Source organism: Tasmannia lanceolata, unplaced genomic scaffold (genome assembly GCF_043159265.1).
Source record: "Tasmannia lanceolata isolate RefF3 unplaced genomic scaffold, GAP_Taslan_0.1 ptg000007l, whole genome shotgun sequence".
NCBI classification, from domain to species: Eukaryota; Viridiplantae; Streptophyta; class Magnoliopsida; order Canellales; family Winteraceae; genus Tasmannia; species Tasmannia lanceolata.
Window position 1 is genome coordinate 9,768,035 of NW_027518684.1, and position 26,878 is coordinate 9,794,912.

Sequence of the window (26,878 nt, forward strand, 5' to 3'; positions counted from 1 at the left end):
AGGTATTCTTGCTTGTTTATATCAAGTGGCTCAAGTTGATTGTTTATATCAATCAACACTATGCTATAGTGAGTGCAAGGCCTATCAAGTTGATGGTTTATATCAAAGGTTGACCCACTATACTATAGTGGGGACGTCTGGTGGAAGCATTCCTCAAAAGTAAAATATGTCAGTTAGGCTCGATCTTTCGACGTAAAATGGGTGTAAAACAAAACTTACACCCATCTGAATGTAAATATGAGTGTAAAATTTGTTTTAAGCCCTTTTTACATTGAAAAAATGGAGCCTTGGGAAAAACTGAGATGATTGGAAATACGTATTCTTCTAGTGGTTTTAAATATCAGCGGTTGACCCATTTATGTTGTAATCCAAATGGACGGTTTGGATCATCCGTGGTGCAACGTAATTTTGAAAAATATTGGTTTATATGCATTAATTCTTTAACAATCTATGGAAAAGTAGGAAGGAAAATGAGAACATGTATCTTACAAAAATGATTAAAATGTTTAAAATGATTTTTTATGTTTAGGTTTCCCACCAATGTTTAATTGGCAAGTGAACAGGCGTGGGAAACCTTTTCCTGCACAATTTCCCGGGATTTCCTGCGCAAGTGAACTGGTGTGAGAAACCTTTTCCTGCACAGTTTCTCAGGATTTCTTTTCCTTTTGCCACGTCAGATTCTCGGGAAACCTTTTCTTTTCCTTTCCCGGGAAAACAAGTGAACAGAGCCTTAATATATTCTATAGGGAAACATTATCAGCACTACTGTATTTTGATGAGGGCACTCCTCACTCTATTAAAAGTACGGTATGGCCCGCACCATAGGATGATCCAACCCGTACATTAGATGGGCCACAGCCTGAATAGGTTGTGCCCGAAAAATCATTTCCGTTGGTTGATCCTAACCCTGCGATCAGGGGTAGGATCAACCCTCAAAATACAGTAGTGCTGATAACATTTCCCATTCTATAAAAAGCCTTTCGTATTTCATTTCTTTACCTTTACAAACTTCAGCGCCTAAAAAAGTGGGAATGCCGTGTGTTGACTTTGCATAAATCAACCAATAGGTCGCCCTTGGAGCTGATTTTTGCAAAGGCGCCCTTCATTCTATCATTCCTCTTACTATACATAGAGCTTTATCGAGCTAGGGCATCTCATTCCAAATTTTGAGAGTGTCTCACGAAGGTATTGATCTTCTTTTTCTTTTTTTTGTATCTATTTTTTTTTGTTTTTCTTTCATGATTAGAAACGATTGCAGTTTGTTTATCAATTATTTGATGCTTTGCAACGATTGTATTTATTTTTCCCTAGAGGTTTCTTATCTTAGTTGCCGATTAGGGTTTCTTTGATTTTTAGGATTTTCTATTTTGCAGTTGAATATGTCTATTTTCTTCTCTTTAATGTGCGCTGTTTGTATTTGATTCCCTATCTTATCTCCCCCTGTTTTGCCTTTTGGTTGGTTAGATTTCGTTTTGGCTGATAATAGATCCTGCATCAGTAAAATCAGCTTAGTTTCACTACACTTTTAGTGATTTTTTCTTCTATTGTAGTGGAATTTTCTTGTTTTTTTTTATTTCTTTGCTAAAATTCTTTGGTCTTCTCATTTTCTTTCTTGTATCTCCTTCATTTAATATATGTTTTATATCTGCATAAAACGAGTCTAGCTGTTTTTAGGATAGATAGATCCTTGATAATGGCTGCAGTGATGATTAAATATGCTAAGGCCCTGTTTGGGCCCTGTTTGGATTCCAAGAAAAATATTTCTTGAGGAAAAAAATTTCCTAGGAATTTTTTTTCCCACAATTTAGAGGCAAATGATAAATCTTAAAGTTATCATTATAAATTAAAGGTATTTGTAAATAAAAAATTGCACTGCGGTGGTTCAAATTACATTTTGTTTCGTATGTAATCAAGCAATGGAAAATCATGAAAAATTGGAAAAGTTTTCTTTTCCAATTTTTCCAAACAATTCCTGCAAATCCAAACAGGGCCTAAGGGTCCTCAGACTATTCATGTTGGAAATGTCAATCCAGTTTTAAAGTTAATCTAATGTCTCTCTCTTAAGGCCCAATCTAGGAATAATTTCATCCTGCACTTAGATGATTAAAGTAGGACAAGGGTCCTGGCTCCATGTTTTCTTTATTTCCATGAGAAACCTTCATATCCGTGGCTACTAGCCAGCTAAATGTTACCATTTCAGGCAGTCATTTGTTCCTTCATAGCGCAACTTACATTAAGGTAACTTTGATGGTCAAAATAGATGACATGCTATGGAGATGGCAAACAATGGGTGGAATACTATGATAAATTTTTTAAGACTATCTTGAGCTAAGCATGGGATTGTTACAGCACGGATATGTGAAATCTTGGAATCTCATTTTTGTGGAGTGATTTGGAGAAAACTCAGTATAATCAATGGTAACATCAATAGGCGTGATTAGAGCTTTTTGATGAGATTCGCTCCGCTCTTTGATGAGATCCAGGGCCTAGCCCATAGGTTGAGTATGGATTTTCCGCATATAAGGAAGACCGTAAACGGCAAAGCTGTCTGGTTAGCCAGGGAAGGGGTGTTTAGGGCGGCATAAGAGCCTTTTGACTTTCTTCCACCCTGATTCTTCTTTGTTCTTAGCCCTCCTCTACGCTTTTGAAGGGGGTTTTCTTTTTCTGTTTTGTGTTTCTATATCCTCTTATATTGTGTCCATATAGGTCCTGGGCATTTCCCCGTTTTATTAATAATATCTCGCATCCATTGAAAAAAAACATCAGTTGGCATAACCGGCTATGACTGATAAGAAGAATCTTAAGAAGAATCTCGGGGTGGTGAAAATGATGTCGAAAGGTTTGATAAAGGAAGAATGATTGAAAGCATTTTTAAGACATAGTAGTAAAGACCAAGTTGCTAGAGGGTGTGCTGCTTGGGCAGTTAGTATTCATAACTTAGTTATTAAGTATAGAGGAATATTAGATATTGCTTCTCCTGGCATCCCTCTTCCTATCAGGTTTGTTGGTCTAGTGGGTTGTCCCTAGTTTGTTTCATTTCCATTGTTTCCACCATATTTGGATGATTATGAGCCATTACTTAAACCTTGTATCACCATGCAACACATTATTACTCATCTTTGTTTTGAACAGTGTGGTGTTATCTTTCATGGAAGTCGAATATCATTCGACAAATATCCCTCTCTTTTTAACCATGTGGGTGTGGTATTCGCGACTATCATCTTGTGGGTCAATTATACCAAACCCTTCTCTTTTTAACCTTGTGTATCTTGTGACTATCTAACATACCAAACCATTGTATTTTGGAAATCTTAGCCATTTAATTATGAAATGGGGTTTCGCAAGCCTTTTCCTACCAATTTGGCTCATTTATAATTGCAAGCCTTGATTGAGCATCTTTTTGGTGGCTCACAGTTTGTATGGTCCTTATCTCCATGCCCACTTGACACATGTATGCACTAACTGAGGAGAAGCATGAGAAGGATACTTTGGCAAATTATATTAGAACCAATAACTACCTGATGGATGCGGAGATAAAGAGAGAGATAATATGAATGAATCTTAAGGGAGAATGAAAAAAATCAATTCCCTATAACCAGTGAGTAGACTATAAATGGACGAACCAGTGAACGGACTGGTTAATCTTGAACAAGAATGATGAGAAATGGGACAATGATAGGATTATAAGAAAGTCAAACTAAAATATTCTCATTAATTAACGAAGCTGATTAGAAAACTCACCAGAAGCGTGATTCCTACCCCCCATGGGTGTTTCTGGCAACTTTAGTTACTATGGGAAACTAGCAATTGGTTTTGTTACCCATTAACAATAAATGAAAATAGCAATAGGAATATCCACTTTTGATACGCCTCAAGAACTAACTAATGTCATATGTCTGAATTATAGAATGTTTCCGGAAATCGAAATCTAGAATGTTCTAAATTCTAATAAAGATTTAATTTGGATGTTGGGGGGGATGTGCGACGGTGCGACCCAAATAAGAGAACCCCTAGGGAAAGGTAATCTAGAAGCATAAGTTAAAATCTGTGACTTTACAAGAGAAATTTAGCTCCATGGATGCATCAACAATGAAAAATATGCGTGTTGGTGGTTGTGTATGTGTTTGTTTGGCGTGGGTGGGAGTGGGTCGGTAGCATAAATGCGAATGGACTGTCATCAAGTCTCGAGAGACCTTCGATGGGTTGTGATCATCTAGGATATTTCTTTCAACGCTCATCATAAAATAGCAAAAAAAAAAAAGATACCTCTCAACTAAACTCAAGTATTGCTTACACATGGGATCTGATTACTAGCTCACAAGATAAAGTCATTCCTACGAGGATTGTGGCGAGGTCCTCCAAAACAGAGACAGACCTGCCAAAAAGTAGTGATAAAAAGAGTCATGTTCATGTAATTGCTGCGAGGTTACATAGTTTATAAAAGGATGGTAACATTTCTGTTGTTGTCGCATATGGAATTCTAGCCAATCCGCAGTTCAATATATTCGAGGTGACTGGTACCAGGGAGGAAATTTTCATAACCACTGGTGTTGAAACCTCAGTTTCTGAAACCATTACGGGGACTTTCCTAGAAAACATGGATCCCGAAGCAAAAGGTAGAAAAAAAGAATTTACAACGGTGGTTTACATGTAATCATCATCTGCCCATGCATTTCTGATACACCCACTTGCTATTACCACCTCTTTCTACCGTACTAAAATGCCATTTTCAGCAGTGCCGCAATTTCTGTTAACTCTAGTGATCTACTAAGCATGTACATAATACATGCATGTACAGATGAACATTCTTAAAATCAGTCATTCTGTTGTGCTGTGCTTTTCTCCTAATTGTTGTCTACTTTATTGGTTGCAGTAAACATAGGCATGGGTCTCGGTGATCCCGAGTTCGAAGCAATGGCTGCTCCTAGCGAAAAGAAAAGAAGGAAAAAGAAGAGAACATTATCTGATCCAGATCTTGTTAATGGAGGGAATATTATTGCTTCTGGTAAGTTGGATTTTTTCAATTAAACATGGTTTCTTTAAACTTTGTTCTCCCAACATTACCAACTTCATAGGTAGACGTCTAAGGAATATCTCTGCACCTTGTGTGCTCTGACGACTGTTAAGGAACAAAACCAGGCACGCATGTAAATGGTTTCTGGAACGATTTTGTGTTGGTTCACCCTCCATATGAATAAGACAAATAGAAGGCTTTCTTTGGTTAATGTAAACCCACTCACCCACTACTTATGTAATGTATGATGCTTTTTTCTAATCAAAAGCTGCAAGCTACACACTCTTGTAAGTATGAAAAGATATTAAAAAATAATGCTTTTTTATTCAAGAGGTGCAAACCATACATAACCCTTGAACTTACTTAAATGCGATAATTAATTGTGTTCATGCAGATTTGCTGCACAGTCTGTGATAGCCCTTGTCAAACTTGGAATGGGGTGGGATGTGTTGGCCACCTTAGGTTGGCCTCTCTCTTTTTCACAACATCTTGGTTGTATACATCCACAGACCTAACTTCCATAGACAAAAAAACACAATACCTAGAATGAGATATGGACAACCTCACTATTGAGTCAAGTTTATTGGATTGATTTTTGAGTACTTGATAGTTTTTTAAAACACAGCTCCAATTGTCCTAAAATGTTACATGACTTTGAATGCATAAAATGGATGTCTTTTGTTACATGATTATAACAGTATAACCTTTTAACAAATGTTCAAGATTCCAAAAAGAAGCCTCTTTTTTTTGCGAAAAAGATTGAAGTTATTCAATTCACTCTATCTATCTTTTATCCATACCAAGACATTTCTCACTCATACATAATTTTTATGTTAATTTTGTTGTATTTATTGGCTTCAGTATGCTTTTGTATTTGTATTCTCATGATACATCCTGCATCCATCTTCTAGAATCAACTATTTGGTTGGAATTTGATCAATATAACAAAAATTTGAAGGTGCACTCCGATTGTGACCACTCTTTTGTTTTCCTGGATAGATAATCCAGAGGTTACAGATGGGCTGGAAATCAACTATAATGTGAATGAGCCAACTATGGGCGAAAAGCTTGAAAGTCTAAGCCTACTTGATGATACTACAATTACGAGCCACAAAAAACAAGAACTCTCCTCTGATGTGAAGCCCCCAAGTGCAGATTCAGTTCACATTTTGCTGAAGCAAGCACTACATGCCGATGATCGCGCACTCTTGTTAGATTGCTTGTACACACAAGATGAAAAGGTACCCCCCAACAAATTTATTTTGATTAGTTAACATTGTAAAAGCATAGCATGCATGGGTATATCGTAAGAATATTTTATTTTCAAAATTTTCCATGTTAGACACATCAACTTGGGAAGTGGGATTTAGGAGAACTGGACCCCTTCATTTATCCGTTTACTTCTTTTTTGGTTTTGTACATACACGAAGCAATATTTATATAATAGCATTTCTTCTAATTTGTAACTATATGGGTAATGGATGTAATACAGTTCCATGTTTTCTACATTAGTGTGCTAACAGCCTAACACCATGTGTCAACATCTGATGCATACTTGTATCTGCGAGTTACATTCAACTTGACTGATTCACTAAGGTATTGTCTGGATTGCAAGAAAAAATTTTCCGATGGGAAAATTTTCTTGCTTCCCATAATTTAGAGGGAAATGATATGATTATGGCTAATTTAGAAGGATATCAGCATATAATCGAAGGCCCCTCTAAATAAAAATTGAAAAGGGTTGGTTCATATTATGTTTATTCGTGGCAAAAAAGTATGAACTTTCAGAAAAAAAATTTCTTCAACCCAAACGGGTGGTAACTGACAGAGAAATATTTTTCATATTTTTTTTAACACACACACACACACACACACACACACAAGCATATCGAATATGTATCTGCTGGTATGCTGGATCTATTATTTTGGCTTCCATCTCCTACATATTCTGGTAATAATATTATTATGTAATACCTTGATGCAACAAGATTAAGCATGGCAGTGCACATATGTTATACTTTGATAATCATATAATATAAATAGAAACATTGCTGCATCTTTGTAGTTGATGTTTATGGTCTTGTAATTAGCAGGGTATGATTTTCGCTTGCAGGTTATTGCAAACTCAACCTTTCTGTTAAATCCATGAGATATCCTCAAGAACTTGAAGTCTCTTGTATCCATGATGAAAAGCTTGGGATACTTAAAACCTCAGATTTATTAAATTAGACGTATCAATGCACCCATTTTTTCCAGCGATGATTATGGATTTGTAATCATCATGGTATGATACTGGCTTGCAGGTTATTTCAAACTCGACCTCACTGTTAAATCCATCAGATGTCCTCAAGCTTTTGAACTCCCTCATATCTATGATCCAGTCAAGGTAGAAACTTATTATCTAATTTTTTTAAGGGAGATGATATTTTCACCCCCTCTGCAGTACACATTCGTCCCCCTTATAATGTGAACACTGGGCAACTTTAACGTTGACGTCAAATCACATTAAAAGGGGGGGGGGGGTGGGGCGGGTGTTGGAAAATTTCATCACCCTTTTTTTAATTATTTGGAAATTTTCAATTTCTTTATGGCCTTGCATATTTATTCCGTAATCAATGTTCAATTACTCAGAAATAGAGTGAAAAAAGTTCAGGAATAAGTCTATTTCTGAATTTGGCTAGGAAAGTTCATCAAACTCCCTGACTTAATGAAAAAACTGTCCAGGTTACTGTTAGCTCAGATATTCTTTTATAACATTGAAGTCTAAACTCGATACTCAAGTGCGGCCAGACCAAGTCAATTTACCTGAGTCCCGTATCAATCGACTATAGCGGAACATTGGCTGTAAATTTGTCTGTAAGTGATGAGAGAACAAAAACTCAAAACCTTCTCAAAGTCTTATACAATTTTGTTCAAAATTGGGTTTCTCTGCGAGGAATGCTGGCGTCAAATGTGTACTGACATGGACCTAAAATAAGTGGTCTTAGTGTTTTACTTGGTTGTCTAGAAAGAGTGCTGATCAGTCAATTTAGAACTTAGAACCTTAATCAACAGTGTGTTGGGTCAAAGGGATTAATGTTGGTCTGTGGAGATTCTCCAATCTATTGGATGAGATTAGAGATCTTTGTATGCATGGTGCTTTCATTTTTTTTCTCTCATACCTAGTAGAAGTGCCAACGATTTGACTGATTACCTTGCTAAATTGGGAGCTTCTATATGGGGCACTCTCATTCCCCCCGAAATGCACTTGTAATCATCTTTAATTTAATAAATGTTATCTTTTTTTCAAAAAGGGTCAAGTTAGAACCTTAATTTCTTGTTATTTTGGAAATTTGTATTTTTCTTGGCAGCCTTGCATATTTATTCCCTGATCAATTTTCGAAATCTCAGAATATATTGAACATTCAGGAATAGGGCATTATTTAGAGTTTGGCTCAGGAAATTTATGGACACCTCCCTGACTGAACAAAAAAAATCTAGGTAACAGTCAGCACAGGCGTTATTTATTGAAGTTTGAAGGCTGGTATTCAGAGTGTAGGCAGACCAATTCAACTCACCTGACTCCTGAGTTGGTCGACAATTTTCTGAAAATTGGCTGTCAATTTTGTATACGATGATGAAAGTATGAAACAACTAATAGGAATTCCTCAATTATTTGTCGACTCTTAAATAATTTTATTAGAGTTTGTGCTTGTCTTGAAAGAGTGTTGATATTAAGTGCACATTGACATAGTGGTTTTAGTGATCCAATTAGGTTTCTGATCTTTTTCTGTTTCAGGAGTAATTAAGATTTAAAACAGTTAAAAAAAATCATCACATGATAAAGTTCAGCAGGCACACCTTACTTAATCAAGACAATCCCATTTAAATCTTGAGTTCTACACCTTACTTAATCAAGACAATCCCATTTAAACTTCTTTGGTTTAATGTTGCATTCTTACAACAGGGGTGCGGTATTAGTTTGTGTCATCCCATGGCTAAGAAGTTTGCTGCTTCAACATGCGGGTGGCATTACATCCCAGGAGTCTTCTCTACATGCCCTAAATTCTCTATACCAGGTCAGAACTAATAAGTTTAACAGATTCGACTATGCCAGTCATAGATGAGCCTCATGTATTTTTACAGTTGTGTATATCTTAAATTTTATGAATATGGTCTGGCATTTGTAATTATTATTCACTATTGAGTTATTCTATTCGTCATTCATTCATAGCCTCCACGGAAATACCTTGAATCAAGATTATTATAATATGCAATGTTTAGAAAGCTACATTAGTGATCTACAATATTTAGAGAGGTACTTTAGACAACAAATTTGGGTGAGTTAATCGGGTTGGCCATGGCTTGTAATGGATCCCAAAACATGGTGTTATTTGGTTTCCTGAAATATTGATTGGCAATATATTGATTCAGTATAACTTGGAAATGCATGGACAATTTCTGGCTTGATTTCGATTTTAAAACATTGATTGGAATTTCAACATTGCCACTAAGTTTAGCACACTCGTATTCGAACATTAAGAGCTGAAGTTGCTGAGGGGAATTCTTATTTTATGTTAGAAGAATGTCGGCTTTGGAATTGAGAGACTTCCTCAATGTCATTAGAAATGCTCCTTGCCTAGAAATTAAGAGACTCCCTCAATGTCATTAGAAATGCTCCAGGAAGGGTTGTGTTAAATGTAATATACCCTTAGAGGGGTGTACTTGTCCAAAGATATATATATATATATATGAGAGAACGGTTCCTACACACATGTGTAGATAAGTTATCTACACACTAGCTTAAAATACAGTGGGGGCCACATTATTTGGGTGATCCAAACCATTCATTTTTAAGGCCCTCACATAGATAGGGTGTCCACAAAAAATCAGATCCATAGGATCATCCTAACGATTCAAACTGTGGAGGCAAAAAATGGACTAATTTGTGAAGGTTTAAAGACATCCATTTTACCTCCACAAATCGTAGGGTTGGGATGATCCTATGGATCTGATTTTTTGTAGACACCCTATCTATGTGAGGGCCTTTAAAATGGATGGCTTGGATCACCCAAACAATGTGGGCCCCCACTGTATTTTAAGCTAGTGTGTAGAAAACTCTCTACACATATGTGTAGGAACCGTTCTCTCTCTCTCTCTCTCTCTCTCTCTCTATATATATAGGGGAAAGTGATTGTGAGCGGCCCCTCATATAAGCTTATATGAGGTGACTGCTAAAAACATGGTGGGCCCACATTTTTGGGGTGATCCAAACCGGTCATTTGATAGGCCCTGACATAGATAGGGGGTGCCCAAAAAATCCGTTCCATAGGATCATCCCAACCCTTCGAACTGTGGAGGAGAAAGAGGGGGAAATGGGTGGGTATAAATTTGCCCACTTACCCGTCCATTTTCCCCTCTTTCACCTCCACAGTTCGAAGGGTTGGGATGATCCTATGGAGCTGATTTTTTGGGCACCCCCTATCTATGTCAGGGCCTATCAAATGACTGGTTCGGATCACCCCAAAAATGTGGGCCCACCATGATTTTAGCAATCACCTCATATAAGCTTATATGAGGGGCCGCTCCCAATCACTTTCCCCATATATATATATATATATATATATATATATATATATATATATATATGAGGTATATGATTGTACGCTCGACCGTACCTAAAGTTAGGTGCGGTAGAGTGCCAAATCACATGGGTCCCACATTTTTGGTGGGCATCTAAACCATTCATTTGCAAGGCCCCATCATAGATAGGGTGCATACCAAAAATCAGCTCCATAGGATCATCCTAACCCATCCATTTGTGGAGGCCAAAATGGACAGACAGTGTTTGTCCACAAATCTGCCCATTTTGGCCTCCAGTTTTGGAGGGGTTAGGATGATTCAATGGTGCTGATTTTTGGTCTGCACCCTATCTATGATGGGGCCTTGCAAATGAATGGTTTAGATGCCCACCAAAAATGGGGGACCCATGTGATTTGGCACTCTACCGTACCTAACTTTAGGTACGGTCGAGCGTACAATCCTTTTGCTCTATATATATATATATATATATATATATATATATATATATATATATAGTGGTTCGTATGGGAGAGGTTGCTTAACGCAACTCTCAACCATACGACTTGTTCGCCCCTCCATCGTCTCTCATTGACTCTCTCTCTCTCTCTCTCTCTGCACCATGTAGTTATCTAACATGGTATCAGAGCTTCAAGGTTGAAGATCGGACCACCCATCCTTGAAGAAACCCAAAACCTAGAACTTTTAAACTAACCATGAAAACGCGACTAGACGAGACGAACACAATCCCTTCTCTTTCTTTTCTTTTTTTTTTTGTTTTTGATTTTAGCCCTAACCGTTTAGGGTTTCCAACCCAAGCTTTGCACAAATCTCTCATACCCTATTCTCTTTATTTTCGCCCAACTCTTCCTTCCATTTTTTTTTCATTTTTCGTCTTATTCACAAAACCCTAGTTTTTGTCCTATTAAAAAATCAGCACCTTCGGTCCCCTTTCTCCATACCCTAAACCCATCTTTTCTTGTCTTTCTTCCTCGATTGTGATTCCAATTCTTCGGTGCCTTTACCCATGATCTAAATCATTCTTTTTCCCTTATTGCGAAACTTGTGCTTCGTATCGTGGTGGTTTACTTGAGGATGGTTGGCTACATGTGTTATAGCCTCTCCTTGGTCGTTTCATCTTGGGGATGCTGTGGTGGTTATTGTGGGTGGTGATCTTCTTACGTTTGTTGGCTGAGGAGGTGTTACTTCGTTGTGGTTGTTGTTAGTGCTACCATGGTTTTGCAGTAGGTTGTTGAGTGCCGTGTGGAATTTTCTGTTTTATTTTTCAGTGCTGATTGTGGTATTCTTGGTGGTTGTTCATGGAGTCTGTGGAGCCATCTGCCCGGCAACTCTCTACCCTCAAGGTTGATGAGGGCCATTCTTTGTCGTCTCCTGCTCAGTCTAGCTATTCCTATGTTGAGCCTCCTCTTCAGATGACTTCAGTAAAATTGGATGGCACAAATTATCCCCCGTGGAAGATGGTAGTTTATACTTATCTGCTTGGTCATAGGAAAATTAGTTTTCTTGAGCGCTCTCCTCCGCGTAACACTGATCCGACATATGATCAGTGGCGTGAGGATGATGTTGTGGTTCACTCCTTTCTATGGGGCTGTATGGATTCCCATATCGCTACATCCATGATGTATCTACTCCTCGAAGGAAATCTGGGAGCATGTGGCTACGATGTATTCACGGGTGGATAATTTGACTCGTATCTATGATCGGTTTTCAGATTGGTTTAGTCTTGAGCAAGGAGACAAATCTGTAGGATCCCACTACAATGATTATCTTGCCCTCTGTCAGGAGCTTGACTTGTTGTTGCCATTTACTGTTGATCCTGAGGTTCTCAAAAAGTGTCAAGAAGAGATGAGGGTGGTTCGGTTTATTGATTCTTTTGGCCTTGACTATCTCTAGATCCGTCAGCAGATTGTTAGTTCTGGTTCGCTTCCCACACTCGCAGAGGCCTTCTCCAGTTTCCAGCGTATGCGAGTACCTCAGTCTGGTGAACCTCTTGTTGATGGATCTGCTCATGTCTCATATGGTGGGGGTGATCATGGCCGGGGTGGTGGTCGCAGTGGACGCGGCCGTTATGGTGGTTGGCGTGGTCGTGGCCGTGGTCGTGAGTCATGGGGAGGCAGAGATGGTGGTGGACGAGGCCGTGGGGGCCGTCATTGCACACACTGTCATCTGGATGGTCATACTGTTGACTATTGCTATGACTTACATCCCGAGCTTCGTCCACACAGGCCTGCGAATGCTTCTGCTGCTGCTTCTGATGGTATTTCTTCTTCTGTGGCTCCTTCTACATCTGAGTCCTTGATTATCCCTCGTGCTGAATATGAGGAGCTGCTCCGTATTAGGGACAAGGGAAAAGAGCCAGCTGCCACGTTTGCACATAAAGGTAGTCCCTCCTATTTTCTCTCTGGTACTTCTTCTGGGACATGGCTCATTGATTCAGAGCATCCCACCATATGACCGGTAACCCTGCAATTCTTTCCTCTTTCCAGTCTATTCCTTCTGTGGGACCTCGTACTGTTACATTGGCAGATGGGACTACATCCCCTGTTTTTGGCATGGGTGTAGTCTCCATCTCGACGGAACTTCAATTGTCTTCTGTTCTTGATGTTCCGTCATTTCCTGTTAACTTATTATCTGTTCACCAATTAACGAAATCATTGAACTGTACTGTTTCCTTTTTTTCTTCCTATTGTATTTTTCAAGACATGAAGACTGGGACGAGGATTGGAGTGGGCCGTGAGATTGATGGTCTTTATTACCTTGACCAGGCCGGTGCTGGTGTAGCTCTTCGTTCCTCTGTCGATGCCTATCAATGGCATTGTCGTTTGGGACATCCACCTGCAGATATGCTTAGGAAGTCTTCTTTTATTTCGGATCATGTTCCGTCTTTTCATTGCGAGTCGTGTGAGTTTGGGAAACACCATCGTATGTCCTTCCCTTCTCGAGTTAGTAGTAGAGTGTCTCGTCCATTTGAACTTATTCATTCTAATGTTTGGGATCCAGCAAGAACTACTTCATTAAATGGATATCGATATTTTATTATCTTTGTTGATGATTATTCGAGGGCCACATGGTTGTTTTTACTTAAAGATAGATCTCAAGTGTTTAATGCATTTCGTCATTTTTATTTTGAGGTAACCAACCAGTTTCAATGTTCTATTAATTGCTTACGTACTGATGATAATGCTAAAGAATATTTCTCTGTATCTAATGGTTTTCATTATTTTCTATCAACTCGTGGTATTATTCATCAGTCATCTTGTGCACACACTTCACAATAGAATGGTGTAGCTGAAAGAAAAATTCGGTATTTGCTGGATATGACTCGTACACTTATGTTTCAGATAAAGGTTCCCAAAGTTCATTGGGGCGATGCTGCTCTCACAACATGCTTCCTCAGTAACCGTCTTCCTTCTTCAGTTTTATCTGGGAAAACACATTTTTCGGTTTTGTATCCTCTAGGTGATCCATTTCCATTAGTACAACGTGTCTTTGGCTGTACATGCTTTGTCCATCACCTGTCTCCAGGGCTTGGCAAGTTGGACCCTAGGGCAGAAAAGTGCATTTTCTTGGGTTACTCACGTACCCAAAAAGGCTATAAATGTTATAGTCCTCGTCTTAGGAAGACATATGTCTCTGCTGATGTCACATTCTTTGAGGACCAGCCTTACTTCTCTATCTTAGGTTCACAGCTTCATGTTGATATCCCTAGCGTGGATGCCCCAACCATGATGAGTCAACCTGTGCTAGCGCCTATCATGATGGATCCTGCTACGCCAGCCCCTGTGGCTACCACTGAACCTCAAAATGATACCATTATGACTTCTAAGGATTCGGAACTGAAGACTTATACTCGGGGACCTCACCAGGTTGTTCATTCTATGACTAAAGATCCATCATCTCCGCCTACTGATCCTCTTCCACAGTCGGATTGTCCGTCATCACGTATTTGTCCTCCACCTCATGATTCACCTATTGCCTCTCGTACTAGATCTCGTAATGTTGATCATCCTATATCGAATTTTGTCTCTTATGACCATCTCTTACCTTCCTTTCGGTCCTTTGTGTCTAGCATGTCTTCGATTACTTTGCCTAAGTCTATTGCAGATGCCCTACGTCATCCGGGATGGTGAGCTGCTATGGATGTTGAGATGGGCTCTTCACTCGAATAAAACGTGGCGGTTGGTTCCCCTCCCTTCTGGTGCCTAACCGGTTGGTTGTCGTTGGGTGTTTGCCATTAAGTACCTTTCAGATGGGTCTGTTGAGTGTCTCAAAGTCCGCCTTGTTGCTAAGGGGTACACTCAAACATTTGGTGTTGATTATCAGGAAACGTTCTTGGCGGTTGCTAAGATTCTATCGGTTCGTGTGCTAATCTCGTTGGCTGTTAATCGTGGTTGGCCTCTTTATCAATTGGATGTCAAGAATGCATTTCTTCACGGTGATCTGACTGAAGTGTATATGGAGCAACCACCTGGATATGTTGCTCAAGGGGAGATGTGCTCATCAGTATGCCGTCTTCAGAAGGCCATTTATGGACTCAAACAATCACCCAGGGCTTGGTTTTGACGATTTAGTGTTGCGGTTCTGCCTTTTGGGTTGAAGCAATGTGCTGTTGATAATTCTGTGTTTAGTCACAAATCTAGTTCTGGATATATTCTCCTCATTGTATATGTTGATGATATTGTAATTACAGGAGATGACAAGTCTGTCGTACATATTCTGAAGTCTTTTCTCCAAGGAGAATTTTCTACGAAAGATCTGGGTCAACTCAGATATTTCCTTAGTATTGAGGTTGCTCGCTCTCGTCATGGTCTCTCCTTGTCCCAAAGGAAATATGTGTTGGGCATCTTAGAGGAGACAGGCTCAATGGGGGTAAAACCTGCTGCTATTCCTATGGATCCAAATGTTAAACTTCTTCCCGATCAAGGAGAGTTGCTGGATGATCCTGGTCGATATAGAAGATTGGTTGAGAGACTAATTTATTTGACTGTCACCTGTCCAGACGTATCATTTGCAATTGGTATGGTTAGTCGCTTTATGAGTGCTCCACGTATTTCCCACTGGGCCGCTGTCATCCAGATCATCAAATATTTGAAAGGTACACCAGGTAAAGGTCTATGCTTCAGAAAATAAGGACATGAAAAGGTAGAAGGATTCAGTGATGCAGGTTGGACAGGATCTCCCGCTGACAGGAGATCAACGACGGGGTATTGCACGTTTGTCGGAGGTAATTTGGTGTCGTGGAGAAGTAAAAAGCAAGATGTCGTGTCTAAGTCAAGTGCAGAGGCCAAGTATACAGCTATGTCATATACCAGTGGGGAGCTCGTATGGCTTCGCTCATTCTTATCAGAGATTGGGTTCACATCAACATCTTCAGCACAGTCGTATTGTGACAATAGAGCAGCAATCCATCTTGCAATGAATCCAGTATTCCATGAGCGAACCAAGCATATTGAAGTTGATTGTCACTTCGTTCGTCATCGGATTTAGAGTGATGAGATTTGCATAGTGTTTACTTGATCTGCAGATCAACTTGCAGATATTTTTTACCAAACCATTAGGATGTGCAAAATTGAAAGATTCTTGTAACAAGCTTGGAATGTATGATATATACATTCCAGCTTGAGGGGGAGTGCTAAATGTAATATATCCAAAGATATATATATATATATATATATATATATATATATATATATATATATATATATATATATATGAGGAAAAGGATTGTACGCTCGAGTGTACCTAACCTTAGGTACGCTCGAGTGCCAAATCACATGGGTCCCACATTTTTTTTTGGTCATCTAAACCATTCATTTGCAAGGCCCCATCATAGATAGGGTGTGTACCAAAAATCAGCACCATTGAATCATCCTAACCCCTCCAAAACTGGAGTGCAAAATGGGCAGATTTGTGGACAAACAGTGTCTGTCCATTTTGACCTCCACCAATGGATGGGGTAGGATGATCCTATGGAGCTGATTTTTGGTATGCACCCTATCTATGATGGGGCCTTGCAAATGAATGGTTTAGATGACCAAAAAAAATGTGGGACCCATGTGATTTGGCACTCGAGCGTACCTAAGGTTAGGTACACTCTAGCGTACAATCCTTTTCTTCTCTCTCTCTCTCTCTCTCTCTCTCTCTCTCTCTATATATATATATATATATATATATATATATATATATATATATATATAGTGGTTCGTATGGGAGAGATTGCTTAATGCAACTCTCAACCATACGACTTGTTCTCCCTTCCATCGTCTCTCATTAACTCTCTCTCTCTCTCTCTCTCTCTCTCTCTGCACCATGTAGTTATCTAACATGTTGCAATTACTTAGAGGATTTCTAATGTCTTAACTTGAACCTTGGGTTTTATTGAGGTGTTCAAGTTCGTTTAGATTGTGCGTGTACCTTCAGGGAGGTGAGCTCTTTTTTGTGTACTTTGGAATTCTAACCTTGCTTGAACTCCAAATCTACTTTATATTTGATTTAGCTTCTGTTGTATTGTTCAAGGTTTTAAATTTCGGTTTCGGTGTCAGTTTTGGCCACATTCAGTTTCGTCTGAAATCATGATGATGATTTCATTTAAAAAAAAAATCGACCGAAATGTCTAAAATTTCGGTGGAAATTTTGGCTATTTTGGTGGGCATTTTTAAAATTTAGGTGGAAATTTTGGTTAAATTTCGGCGACATTTCAGAATTTCGGCGAAATTTCATCTTCTAAAGAAACGACTTCATGTAAATTCCTTTTCGGCCGTGGCCAAAACCTAAATATTTCGGTCATTTCGTTTCGTTTCGGGCGAAATTATAACCATGGTATTGTTGTTGTATTTTTTTTTGAGAAAGGAAACCATGGTATTGTTTGTGTTATCATAAGGATTGTCTGAGTTATCAATAAGGAAAGAGGGGAATTGAAGTTGTTGATGGGGTTTAGAATTAAAAGCGGACTAAAATTTTCACCTTACAGTTTTTTCGCAATCTCTGGCGGCAATCTTCCATAAATTTGAGGTATTTGAATATTTTCCTAACGGTAACAAACGACCTATTGCAGCTCATCAATTCTCGGATTTCGACCTTTGGGTCTGCGATCCAACTATCCAGTTCCTTAGACTACCTTTTTGCCGGGGTGAGTTTTTTGGTTGTGTTCTGTATATGGATTTTCATTTGACTGGGAGCTTCTTTCAGACTCGGAATTTCATGGCTCTTCTTTTCCCACAGATTTCCGATGACAAAGAAGACGAGCAGAGTGTGCTTCCACCTGTTATCTTTGAGGACATGGACAGTGACGATGATGATTCGGGAGGAGATGCAATGGAAGCTGATGAAGAGAGTGAAGAAGTAGATGCTGGTGAGACTCTTCATGATTCCGAAGAACTTGATGGCATTAGTGATTGAATGATAATATTATCAAAAGATCATTATTTAATTAGTTTGGGTTTCATGATGCAAATTGCCTTATGATCTTTAATGGATTTCAATGCTGGCAATCTATAGCTATTACAAATGCTGTATCGAGCCCTGGTGGCAGTTGCTCAAATTTTGAATTTGCCCACATTTACCAATGTGGGATTAAAATCTAGTGTTAAGTTTAGATCACTAATTTGATTGGAGACCATCCTAACATTTGGAAACAGATGAAATTCATAGCGGTAGACATGAATTCTTTCTTGACCCAAGGCCTCAATATCCAATGTAAAACGTAATCTATTTGTTTCTCTATTTTAGGTGAATCAAAATTGTTGGTTTGAAGAAGTACGAGCTATCAAGTTGTTAGTAATTGGGTGCCTTTTACAATTCATTGATAGCCTTGTTTAGTTTGCACATGTAGTTATTTCGCCTTTTTGTGTCCTACTTTGAAGCCTTCTGATTCTTCAGTATACAATTCATGAAGATGCTTATGTCTACAACTGGGAAGCATTTCTAATTTTTCCCTATAAATACTTAAGCTGGAAAAATGGATTCTTCACATCCAACCAAAGGTCTTAACCATAAATGTTGGCCATAGCACGGATGAACTCTGTTGTAATGCTTGTAACTATTGGTGGAATGCCTCATCATAGTCTTTGACCCTCAAGATCGTGTACCTGTCTACTATTACATCAAACTTGTTTATATCGTAAAAACTCTTTTTTTTTATGGGTATAAATACTCATTTGCAACCATGCACAAATGCCTCAGCTTATTGTGTTGAGTTGTTAGCGACGGTAAGTACTTGTGCTGGTAGCAGCACATGCTTATGCTTATTTTCAGAAGAGACTTGCAACCCCACCCAGATAAACAAGGCTTTAGAAAGGGCAGATAACAATGCATTTTATTTTTAACATTTATGAAACACTAGGCGCAGTTTGGATACGTGGATTTTAGAATGCAGGTTTTTAGTTTGAAAACAGTGTAAAAGAGGGTTCATAATCAAGCTGCTGTATGTTGTCCTGACAGCGTTTCTTGGATTTTAAGTGAGAAATACAGGTTTTATAAATCTCTCCCGCGTCTTGAGATTTCTAAAACCTGAAAATATGGGAGGATCTGCTACTCTCTTGCTAACAAATAGAAGTGTGAGAAGGCAAAGAGGAGTAAAAAACGACAGCTGGTCCGCTTCTTTTCTTGTCTCTTAACTACAATTTTGAAGAAATCCCGGATTCTAAAATCCGCGTATCCAAAAGGCCCTAATGTAGTGGAAATACAAAGAGTTACATTCCCATTACACATTTTCAGCCCACAAAGGCATTTTCCCTCCTACCCTCTTCCTTTCCAGTTAAACCCAACACGACCTATGAAAGCAAATAAAGATAGATAGTTCCAGAATAATTAATTTCGTCATCTATTCTAGTTAGGGCTGCAACTCGGGTCGGGTGGGTCGGGTTTTGGAGAACCCAACCCTACCCGAGAAATATCTCGGGTCGGGTCGGGTCGGGTTTTTTTTCGGAAAACCCACGATTCCCAAACCCGGCCCTACCCATGATAAATCTCGGGTCGGTTCGGGTCGGGTCGGGTTTTTTCACGTTGACGCAAATTTTAAAGGAAAATTCTTGTTTGGCAAGGCAACTCAACTCATAGAAGCAGAAATTACACTCACATTACACTTGAATCAAACGATGATGTAATTACACTCACATCACACTTGAATCAAACAATGTTGTAATTACAATCAAACAATGCTGAATCAAACACTTGAATCAACTCAACTCATAGAAGCAGAAATTACACTCACATACAGTAACAGTGGGTGCATGGTTTTTCACTTTTAACTTTGGGATAATTACATTTACACCCCCTCTAGTTTCTGACACATCCACTTCCACCCCTATAGTTTAAAACGTGACAAATACACCCCTGTAGTTTCAATTTGTTTAAGGTTTGCCTCCTCAGCTGAAGGTTCGTCCATAGATTGAAGGGTTAGGATGATCCGACGGAGCTGATTTTTTGGGCACACCATATCTATGTCAGGACCCATCAAATGAACGCTTTGGATCATCCAAATAATGTGGGCCCCTACCCGAATCCAAACACTACCAAAAAATCTTCCAAATAATGTGGGACCACATTGTTTGGATGATCCAAAGCGTTCATTTGATGGGTCTTGACATAGTTAGGGTGTGCCAAAAAAATCTGCTCCATCGGATCATCCTAACCCTTCAATCTATGGACGAACCTTCAGCTGAGGGGGCCTACCTTAAACAAATTGAAACTACAAGGGTGTATTTGTCACGTTTTAAACTATAGGGGTGGAAGTGGATGTGTCAGAAACTAGAGGGGGTGTAAATGTAATTATCCCTTTAACTTTTAACTAACAATAGAAAAAATGTACATACTATAACTTATGTAACTCGGGTCGGGTCGGGTCGGGCCCCTTCAAACCCGGCTCGACCCGAGATTCATGCGGGCTTTTGAATGCTGAACCCGGCTCGACCCGAAACCCATGAAACCTGAACCCGACCCAGGCTATTTTCGGGTCGGGTCGATGCGGGTCGGGTTTTACCCGGCTCGAGTTGCAGCCCTAATTCTAGTTGTTGGTGTCATCTCTTGGTTGGATGTGAAGAATAATTAATTTCGTCAGCAAAAAGTAAGGGCGATGATAAATGCGCACCCCTGTAGGATAATTCGTACCACTGTAAAGGACTGTATGTAGTAGACCTTTGTTTTTTTTGAGGGGGTAATGTCGTAGACTTTAACGCTTCTTTATCTCAATTCACGTTAAAGGGGGTGGGAATTATCCTACAGGGAGGTGCGAATTTATCATAAAATAAAATGAAGAAGGCATATGATTCACATGGACAGTCACCCGCTATTATTGGTGGGTCCCCGACATACTCACATTAGTTGTACCAATAGAAAGAGCCATAAATTTTATTGACGCTTCAAAGGCTGTAAGTGATATATTCGTCCCCTTTTCTTCCCCGTCATCCCCTCTAGTGTATTTATGACTCTTCTTTTTACACTAGAACTCTAGAAGGAGGTGGCCCGGGGAAGAAAAAGGATGGATATATGAATATATCATTTCCCTTTGAAACGTGTAAATTATTTAGACATCCATTTTACAGAATTATAGGTCATAGATCGGATGGCTAGGATTTGTCCAATCGAATTGAAAAATGGACCGTGCATCTCCACCGTGGCACTTACTACAACTCTATAATTATACAAGTGGGCCCTATCTCTACTTTTTGCTCCATTATTTACACTTCAGTCTGTCACGATTTCCACGTCGGTTCCATTGCTTACGCTTCGAAGTAGATCATTTTTCCCGTCGGTGCATAAAAGCCCACGACAGACCCTACTAACCATCCTATTCCTCGATGGTAATCTCCGTAAATTTTACGAAACTCCAGGACTATAAGCTCAAACGAAAAACACACGGAGAAAAAAATCCACGTGAGCCTGATCCCCAACAGCTCATCCCCATCGGACCTCTCACGTAGATCTCTAAGGTGGGCCCCAAGAAAGTGCCCATTCTCTCTCCATTTAACACTCAACGGAAAATCTCCTTTCTTCTCTGCCTCTGAAACCCCAAACATCAAACCCTCCAACACAGAAACATCTCTCCTTGTCTTATTTCCATTCTAGAGAGAGAGAGAGAGAGAGAGAAAGAAGTCTGTACGGAATTCCGATGGATTCTCCGGCGAGAGTAGATCTGGACGGAAATCCGATCAAGACGATAACGATTTGTATGATCGGAGCAGGAGGCTTCATCGGATCTCATCTATGTGAGAAGCTAATGGCTGAAACTACTCACAAGGTTTTGGCCGTTGATGTGTACAATGACAAGATCAAGCACTTGATCGAGCCTACTCCTTCAAATCATAACCTTCCATGGGGAGATCGTATCCAGTTCCACCGGATCAACATCAAGAACGATTCTAGGCTCGAAGGTCTCATCAAGATGTCAGATCTGGTCTGAATCTCTTTCTTTCTATCGAATTTTCTTGTAATTTTCTCTGAGCTTTATATGCAGATCTGTTTCTGATCTTCCATGTTTTCTTTCTTTCTTTCTCTCTTTCGTCTTTTCTTGTAATTTTTCTTCGTTTTGATTCATAGGAAAATGCAGTTCTGTTTCTGATTCTCTATGTTTTCTTTCTCTCTTTCGTCCTTTCTTGTAATTTTTCTTCGTTGCGCATTTATAAGAAAATACAGATCTGTTTCTGATTTTTCACTGTTTTCTTTCTTTCTTTCGTCCGTTCTTATAATATTTCTTCGTTTCGCTTCATAGGAAAATGCAGATCTGTTTGCGATTCTCCATGTTTTCTTTGCTTCTTTCGTCTTTTCTTGTAATTTTTCTTTGTTTTGTGCGTTAATGTGGATTCTTGTTTTGCAGACGATCAACCTCGCGGCTATCTGCACGCCCGCGGATTACAACACGAGGCCTCTCGACACTATTTATAGCAATTTCATTGACGCTCTTCCGGTGGTAGGGTTTTTTTTTTCCTGAATTTTCTTGTTTTTTGCGGATTAGGCTCTGCTTGTTTGATGAGTCATGTTTTGTGTTTTTATTATTCATGACGTTGATGGGTGAATGGATCTTGTTGTTTAGGTCAAGTATTGTTCTGAAAACAACAAGCGTCTCATTCACTTCTCTACTTGTGAAGTCTATGGGAAAACGGTTGGAAGCTTTCTTCCCAAGGATCATCCTTTACGACAGGTAATGCTTGCCTCTCTCTCTCTCTCTCTCTCTCTCTCTGAAATTTCCACTAGGAGGGATTTGGGGTTGGGTTCTTTTCACACTTCAAATGCTGTTGCATACAGCATTTTCTTACACAATTATTCATTTATTTGTTTTGTTCTGCCATGTTAAATGTGTCACTATCTTTTTTTTTTCTTTTTTTACCACGTGACCCAATCCTTTCAGTGGACTAAACCACAAATATATGTATGTCAAAGAAAATGGCAATTGTTGCAATTTACCTTTCTCTGATTATGTAAATCTAATGACATTTTTACCCACAAGTTAAGGTCTATGTCTACCTGTTGATGTGTATAGCATGGGTTGATTTAATAATCATGATTTCTCCATTTAGACAATTCCGGGTGCGATCTCTTTTGAATGCCCACTTATTTGAAGTTGACTGTCTCCCTAGTTCTGATGCAAATATGGCAATGTTGAGCTGATAGTTTCAATTCCTCTCTACCCACCCAAAAACAATGACCCTCTAGAGAGAGTTGATTAGGTAAGCAAAACAGAGATTTAAGTCCATTTTAAGGTGGGAGAAAATCACCCATTCTATTTGTGGATCCTGATATCTGGACTTGTAACCTATGTTATCTATATATGGCACAGACATGTCTTGTGTATGCATTTTATACTGAACAGCATGGTGTCAGATATGGATGAGGCACACATTATTCTACTTTCTTGTTCTTGGAAGGAAAGCTGTATTCTCCTCCCAAGTTCTCATGGAACCTGGAAATTTGATTAGAGGTATCAATCTTGAAGTTTCCGAAAGATTTCTGCAACAACCATGCTTCATCAGATCTCACTTCAATAAATTTACAGTTGAATGGAGTCTTGCGGGCTTCATTCTTCCTTGATCAGACTGGGTAATGTTTGTCGCATCCTGTTTTGAGATTGGTTGAAAACTTCAAATGAATTTCTAAGGAAGGCAACTCTAGACTTTGTTTAGTTCTGAAACTTTGATGGGTTTGGGGGTTACTTACGAGAATGATTGGGTATGGGAGTATCACCAGGGGATCTGGTGCTGCTGAGTACAGTCAAAGCGAAAGTGCCCTGCCATTTTAATCTGGGTGAAGCATCTTTAGGTTGCCCTAGGATCATCTAGATTGAGGGAAATTCTGAGGCATGTATCACTTCCCTTTTAGCACAGGGAGATTCCTCTAACATTATAGCTTGGGCAAGCGATTCGGCATCCCGTCCATGGAAATTGTCAAGTCACAGAAATTTGTGACTGTTGTAGGACAATTCGTCCTCAATTCTCTCACATGCTCCTATCCGCAAACGAGGAAGCAGATAAACTCACCAAAGCAGGAGTGGATAAACCTGACATGGAAGTGATCTTGGCAAATCCTAGAGTAGCGGTTCGTTTCTTGTAGCAGGTGCAGTAGTTGGTTGTTCGGTGATTGTAACCGGGACAGTCAGGCAACATCTTGTCTCCTGTACCAAATTGAAAACAGCTGTATCGAACATTGGGAACCAATAAAGTTACTGTTTCTCAAAAGAAGAAGAAGAAAGGATTCTGTAGGCGTGATTTGATGTTTGAAGTCGGCCCCTTTTCCTTGGTGGTGGCTAGGGAACTTCTATATATTAATTTATTAAACTGATATATCATCATCTGGTCGGTTTTTATCACATGTATTTGGCAGATATGCTTGTAAACTATAGTGTGGAATGCACTTGAGTCAATGATTTAGCATTGTATGCTAGATTTGTAGTGATTTTTGTGTTATTTTTTTAGAATGTCTGTTGTGTTTTACCTGAAGGGGTAATTTTCTATATTTTATCCTTTCTCTAGTTTCTCAAACCTTCTTAACATTTATACTAACCTCCATGTATTTGGTGCTTTCTAATTATAGGACCCTGCCCTCTATGTCCTCAAAGAAGATCATTCACCATGCATTTTTGGTCCTATTGAGAAACAAAGATGGTCATATGCATGCGCAAAGCAACTGATTGAAAGGCTAGTATACGGTAGGCACACATTGATCTCAATATATTTTTTTGACTTGCATTTGCAGTATTCTTCTATACTTTTGATTGGTAACTGGTATGGGTAAATACTGAACCCTGACAACTAATGGTAGTGAAGCCCCTGGCCTCTCTCACTGGTGGGGGGTGGCTTCATCTACTTTCCTCCTTTGGGTATTTGTGCCTTTATAGTACGCTCTTCTTGATAATTTCGTGTTAATTTTGAACTAATTATAGCGGAGGGTGCGGAAAATGGCCTTGAGTTCACCATAGTGAGGCCTTTCAATTGGATTGGACCGAGGATGGATTTCATCCCTGGTGTTGATGGTCCTAGTGAAGGCGTTCCAAGGGTTCTGGCATGCTTCAGTAATGTAAGTTACATTTCTTGCATAGTTGGTGGATAAGATGCTAATAGTGTCCATACTTTCCTGGAGATTCAAACTCTTCTTTTATGCAGAATCTTCTACGCGGCGAGCCATTAAAGCTTGTGGACGGTGGCGTGTCCCAAAGAACCTTTGTTTATATCAAAGATGCCATTGAAGCTGTTCTGTTGATGATTGTATGTGATTTTATTTAGTTATTTTTTTATCCTTACATTCGCTTCCCATTTCTAAAGTAAAGTGACTGACCAATCCATTTCTTCAGGAAAATCCTGCCAGGGCTAATGGTCATATTTTCAATGTTGGAAATCCTAACAATGAAGTTACTGTGAAGCAACTTGCTGAAATGATGACACAGGTATGTTAGAGAGCGGCAGCAGTTTTATCATGTCCATTTTGTTTTCTTCCCTTCCCTTTATCACCAATAAATTATTCTCTTTCAGGTTTATGCAAAAGTAAGTGGAGAATCCTCATTAGAGGTACCAACCATCGATGTAAGCTCCCAGGAGTTCTATGGTGAAGGATATGATGACAGCGATAAACGAATTCCTGACATGACCATAATCAACAAACAGCTCGGTACTTTCTTACTCTATATTGTCCTCCCCCTCTAGCCTTCTCTCTTGGAATGAAAGATCAACATTAAAAAAACAGTCCTAGACCAAGTTAATCAGTTTGGCCAGAGACTTATCACTTTTCTTTGTGAAAAATTGGACGAGTCTATGTCATGAGTCAACTAAGTGATTGATTTGGCCAATATTTTCATAACCTCAGCTGAGTTCTTGTAGAAACGGAAACCACCTAATTTTCAGTTCTCTCTCTCTCTCTCTGCCAAGTTGTTTAACAGTTGTGAGACTACTCTTCTGCCTTCTTTCTCTCCCTAATCTAACAACAGCTCCTTCGTATAAAACTCTCAATCATTCTTTACTTATTCCCCCAGTCTCTTTCTAAAATGTTGAACTCCAAATCGAACCTTAATATTTTTCGGTCCTCGAGTCCAAAACCCAATGCCCTTGTAGTTGACCCTAGATGTCTCTTGTGTAGATGCTAAGTAATCAATCAGCGAAGGCAACATCAAACATCTAGTAGCAGATTGTGTTAGTTTTCCCTTTTTCTATTTTTCATGGTCTTTGCTCCCATTTTGTCAATTTGTTAGTAGTTTTTCATGGACTTTTTTTTTGAATGGTAGTTTTTCATGGACATGAATTGTGTTTCTTGGAAATCACAATCTAAGGCTCATCTCTGAGTCAGATTCATTTTCTTGAACAATAAAGTTTGTTTCTCTTTGACTGTGCAATCTAATTCATTTTCTTGAACAATAAAGTTTGTTTCTCTTTGACAGTGCAATCTCAGGATGGTGGTCAGAGTCAATTTCATTTTCTTGAACAATAAAGACAACAATTACAATTCTTATTTTTTTCCCTAACCCACTCTTCCACGCAGGTTGGAATCCGAAAACATCACTGTGGGACTTGCTGGAATCAACATTAACTTACCAGCACACTACTTACTCAGAGGCTGTTAAGCGGGCAATTGCCAAAACTGTTGCGTCCAGCTAACACCGCATCCAGCATTAAGGAGGTTAGTTTTTACTCGGCACTGTTTGAGGCCCTTATTCTTCTGAGAAGAAATCACATATATCTTAGCAACTGGGATATTGTTCTCCGGCATTAGTAGCCATTGCTTAGTGCTTGCTGCCCATACATTTGTATTCTACATATATGTTATCTAAAAGTATCTGAAGAAAGTCTAGACCTTGGGGATTTCTTA

At 39.2% G+C, this 26,878-nt stretch overlaps 2 protein-coding genes across 2 annotated transcripts; both read left to right on the plus strand.

Annotated features, from left to right (window-relative positions):
• The first annotated feature begins 1,011 nt into the window (after positions 1–1,011).
• LOC143881801 (uncharacterized) lies at positions 1,012–18,349 on the plus strand. The gene is made up of 7 exons (XM_077385089.1): positions 1,012–1,185; positions 4,874–5,005; positions 6,014–6,255; positions 7,318–7,400; positions 8,961–9,072; positions 17,649–17,723; positions 17,816–18,349. Exons 2-7 carry the CDS (start codon positions 4,885–4,887, stop codon positions 17,990–17,992), a joined length of 810 nt encoding a protein of 269 aa, XP_077241204.1. The 5' UTR covers positions 1,012–1,185; positions 4,874–4,884; the 3' UTR covers positions 17,993–18,349.
• Positions 18,350–21,569: 3,220 nt separating this feature from the next.
• Positions 21,570–26,878, plus strand: LOC143881802 (UDP-D-apiose/UDP-D-xylose synthase 2-like). The gene is made up of 9 exons (XM_077385090.1): positions 21,570–21,986; positions 22,407–22,499; positions 22,623–22,730; positions 24,617–24,731; positions 24,966–25,099; positions 25,186–25,287; positions 25,374–25,466; positions 25,552–25,687; positions 26,552–26,878. Exons 1-9 carry the CDS (start codon positions 21,702–21,704, stop codon positions 26,665–26,667), a joined length of 1,182 nt encoding a protein of 393 aa, XP_077241205.1. The 5' UTR covers positions 21,570–21,701; the 3' UTR covers positions 26,668–26,878.

Excerpts from the sequence above, each read along its gene's own strand:
- LOC143881801 (XM_077385089.1), top strand. The coding sequence starts at position 4,885 with ATGGGTCTCGGTGATCCCGAGTTCGAAGCAATGGCTGCTCCTAGCGAA. Across the intron at positions 9,073-17,648 it reads CCCTAAATTCTCTATACCAG|CTCATCAATTCTCGGATTTC; the intron begins GTCAGAACTAAT and ends GACCTATTGCAG. Across the intron at positions 17,724-17,815 it reads TAGACTACCTTTTTGCCGGG|ATTTCCGATGACAAAGAAGA; the intron begins GTGAGTTTTTTG and ends CTTTTCCCACAG.
- LOC143881802 (XM_077385090.1), top strand. The coding sequence starts at position 21,702 with ATGGATTCTCCGGCGAGAGTAGATCTGGACGGAAATCCGATCAAGACG. Across the intron at positions 21,987-22,406 it reads TCATCAAGATGTCAGATCTG|ACGATCAACCTCGCGGCTAT; the intron begins GTCTGAATCTCT and ends CTTGTTTTGCAG. Across the intron at positions 25,288-25,373 it reads AAGCTGTTCTGTTGATGATT|GAAAATCCTGCCAGGGCTAA; the intron begins GTATGTGATTTT and ends CCATTTCTTCAG.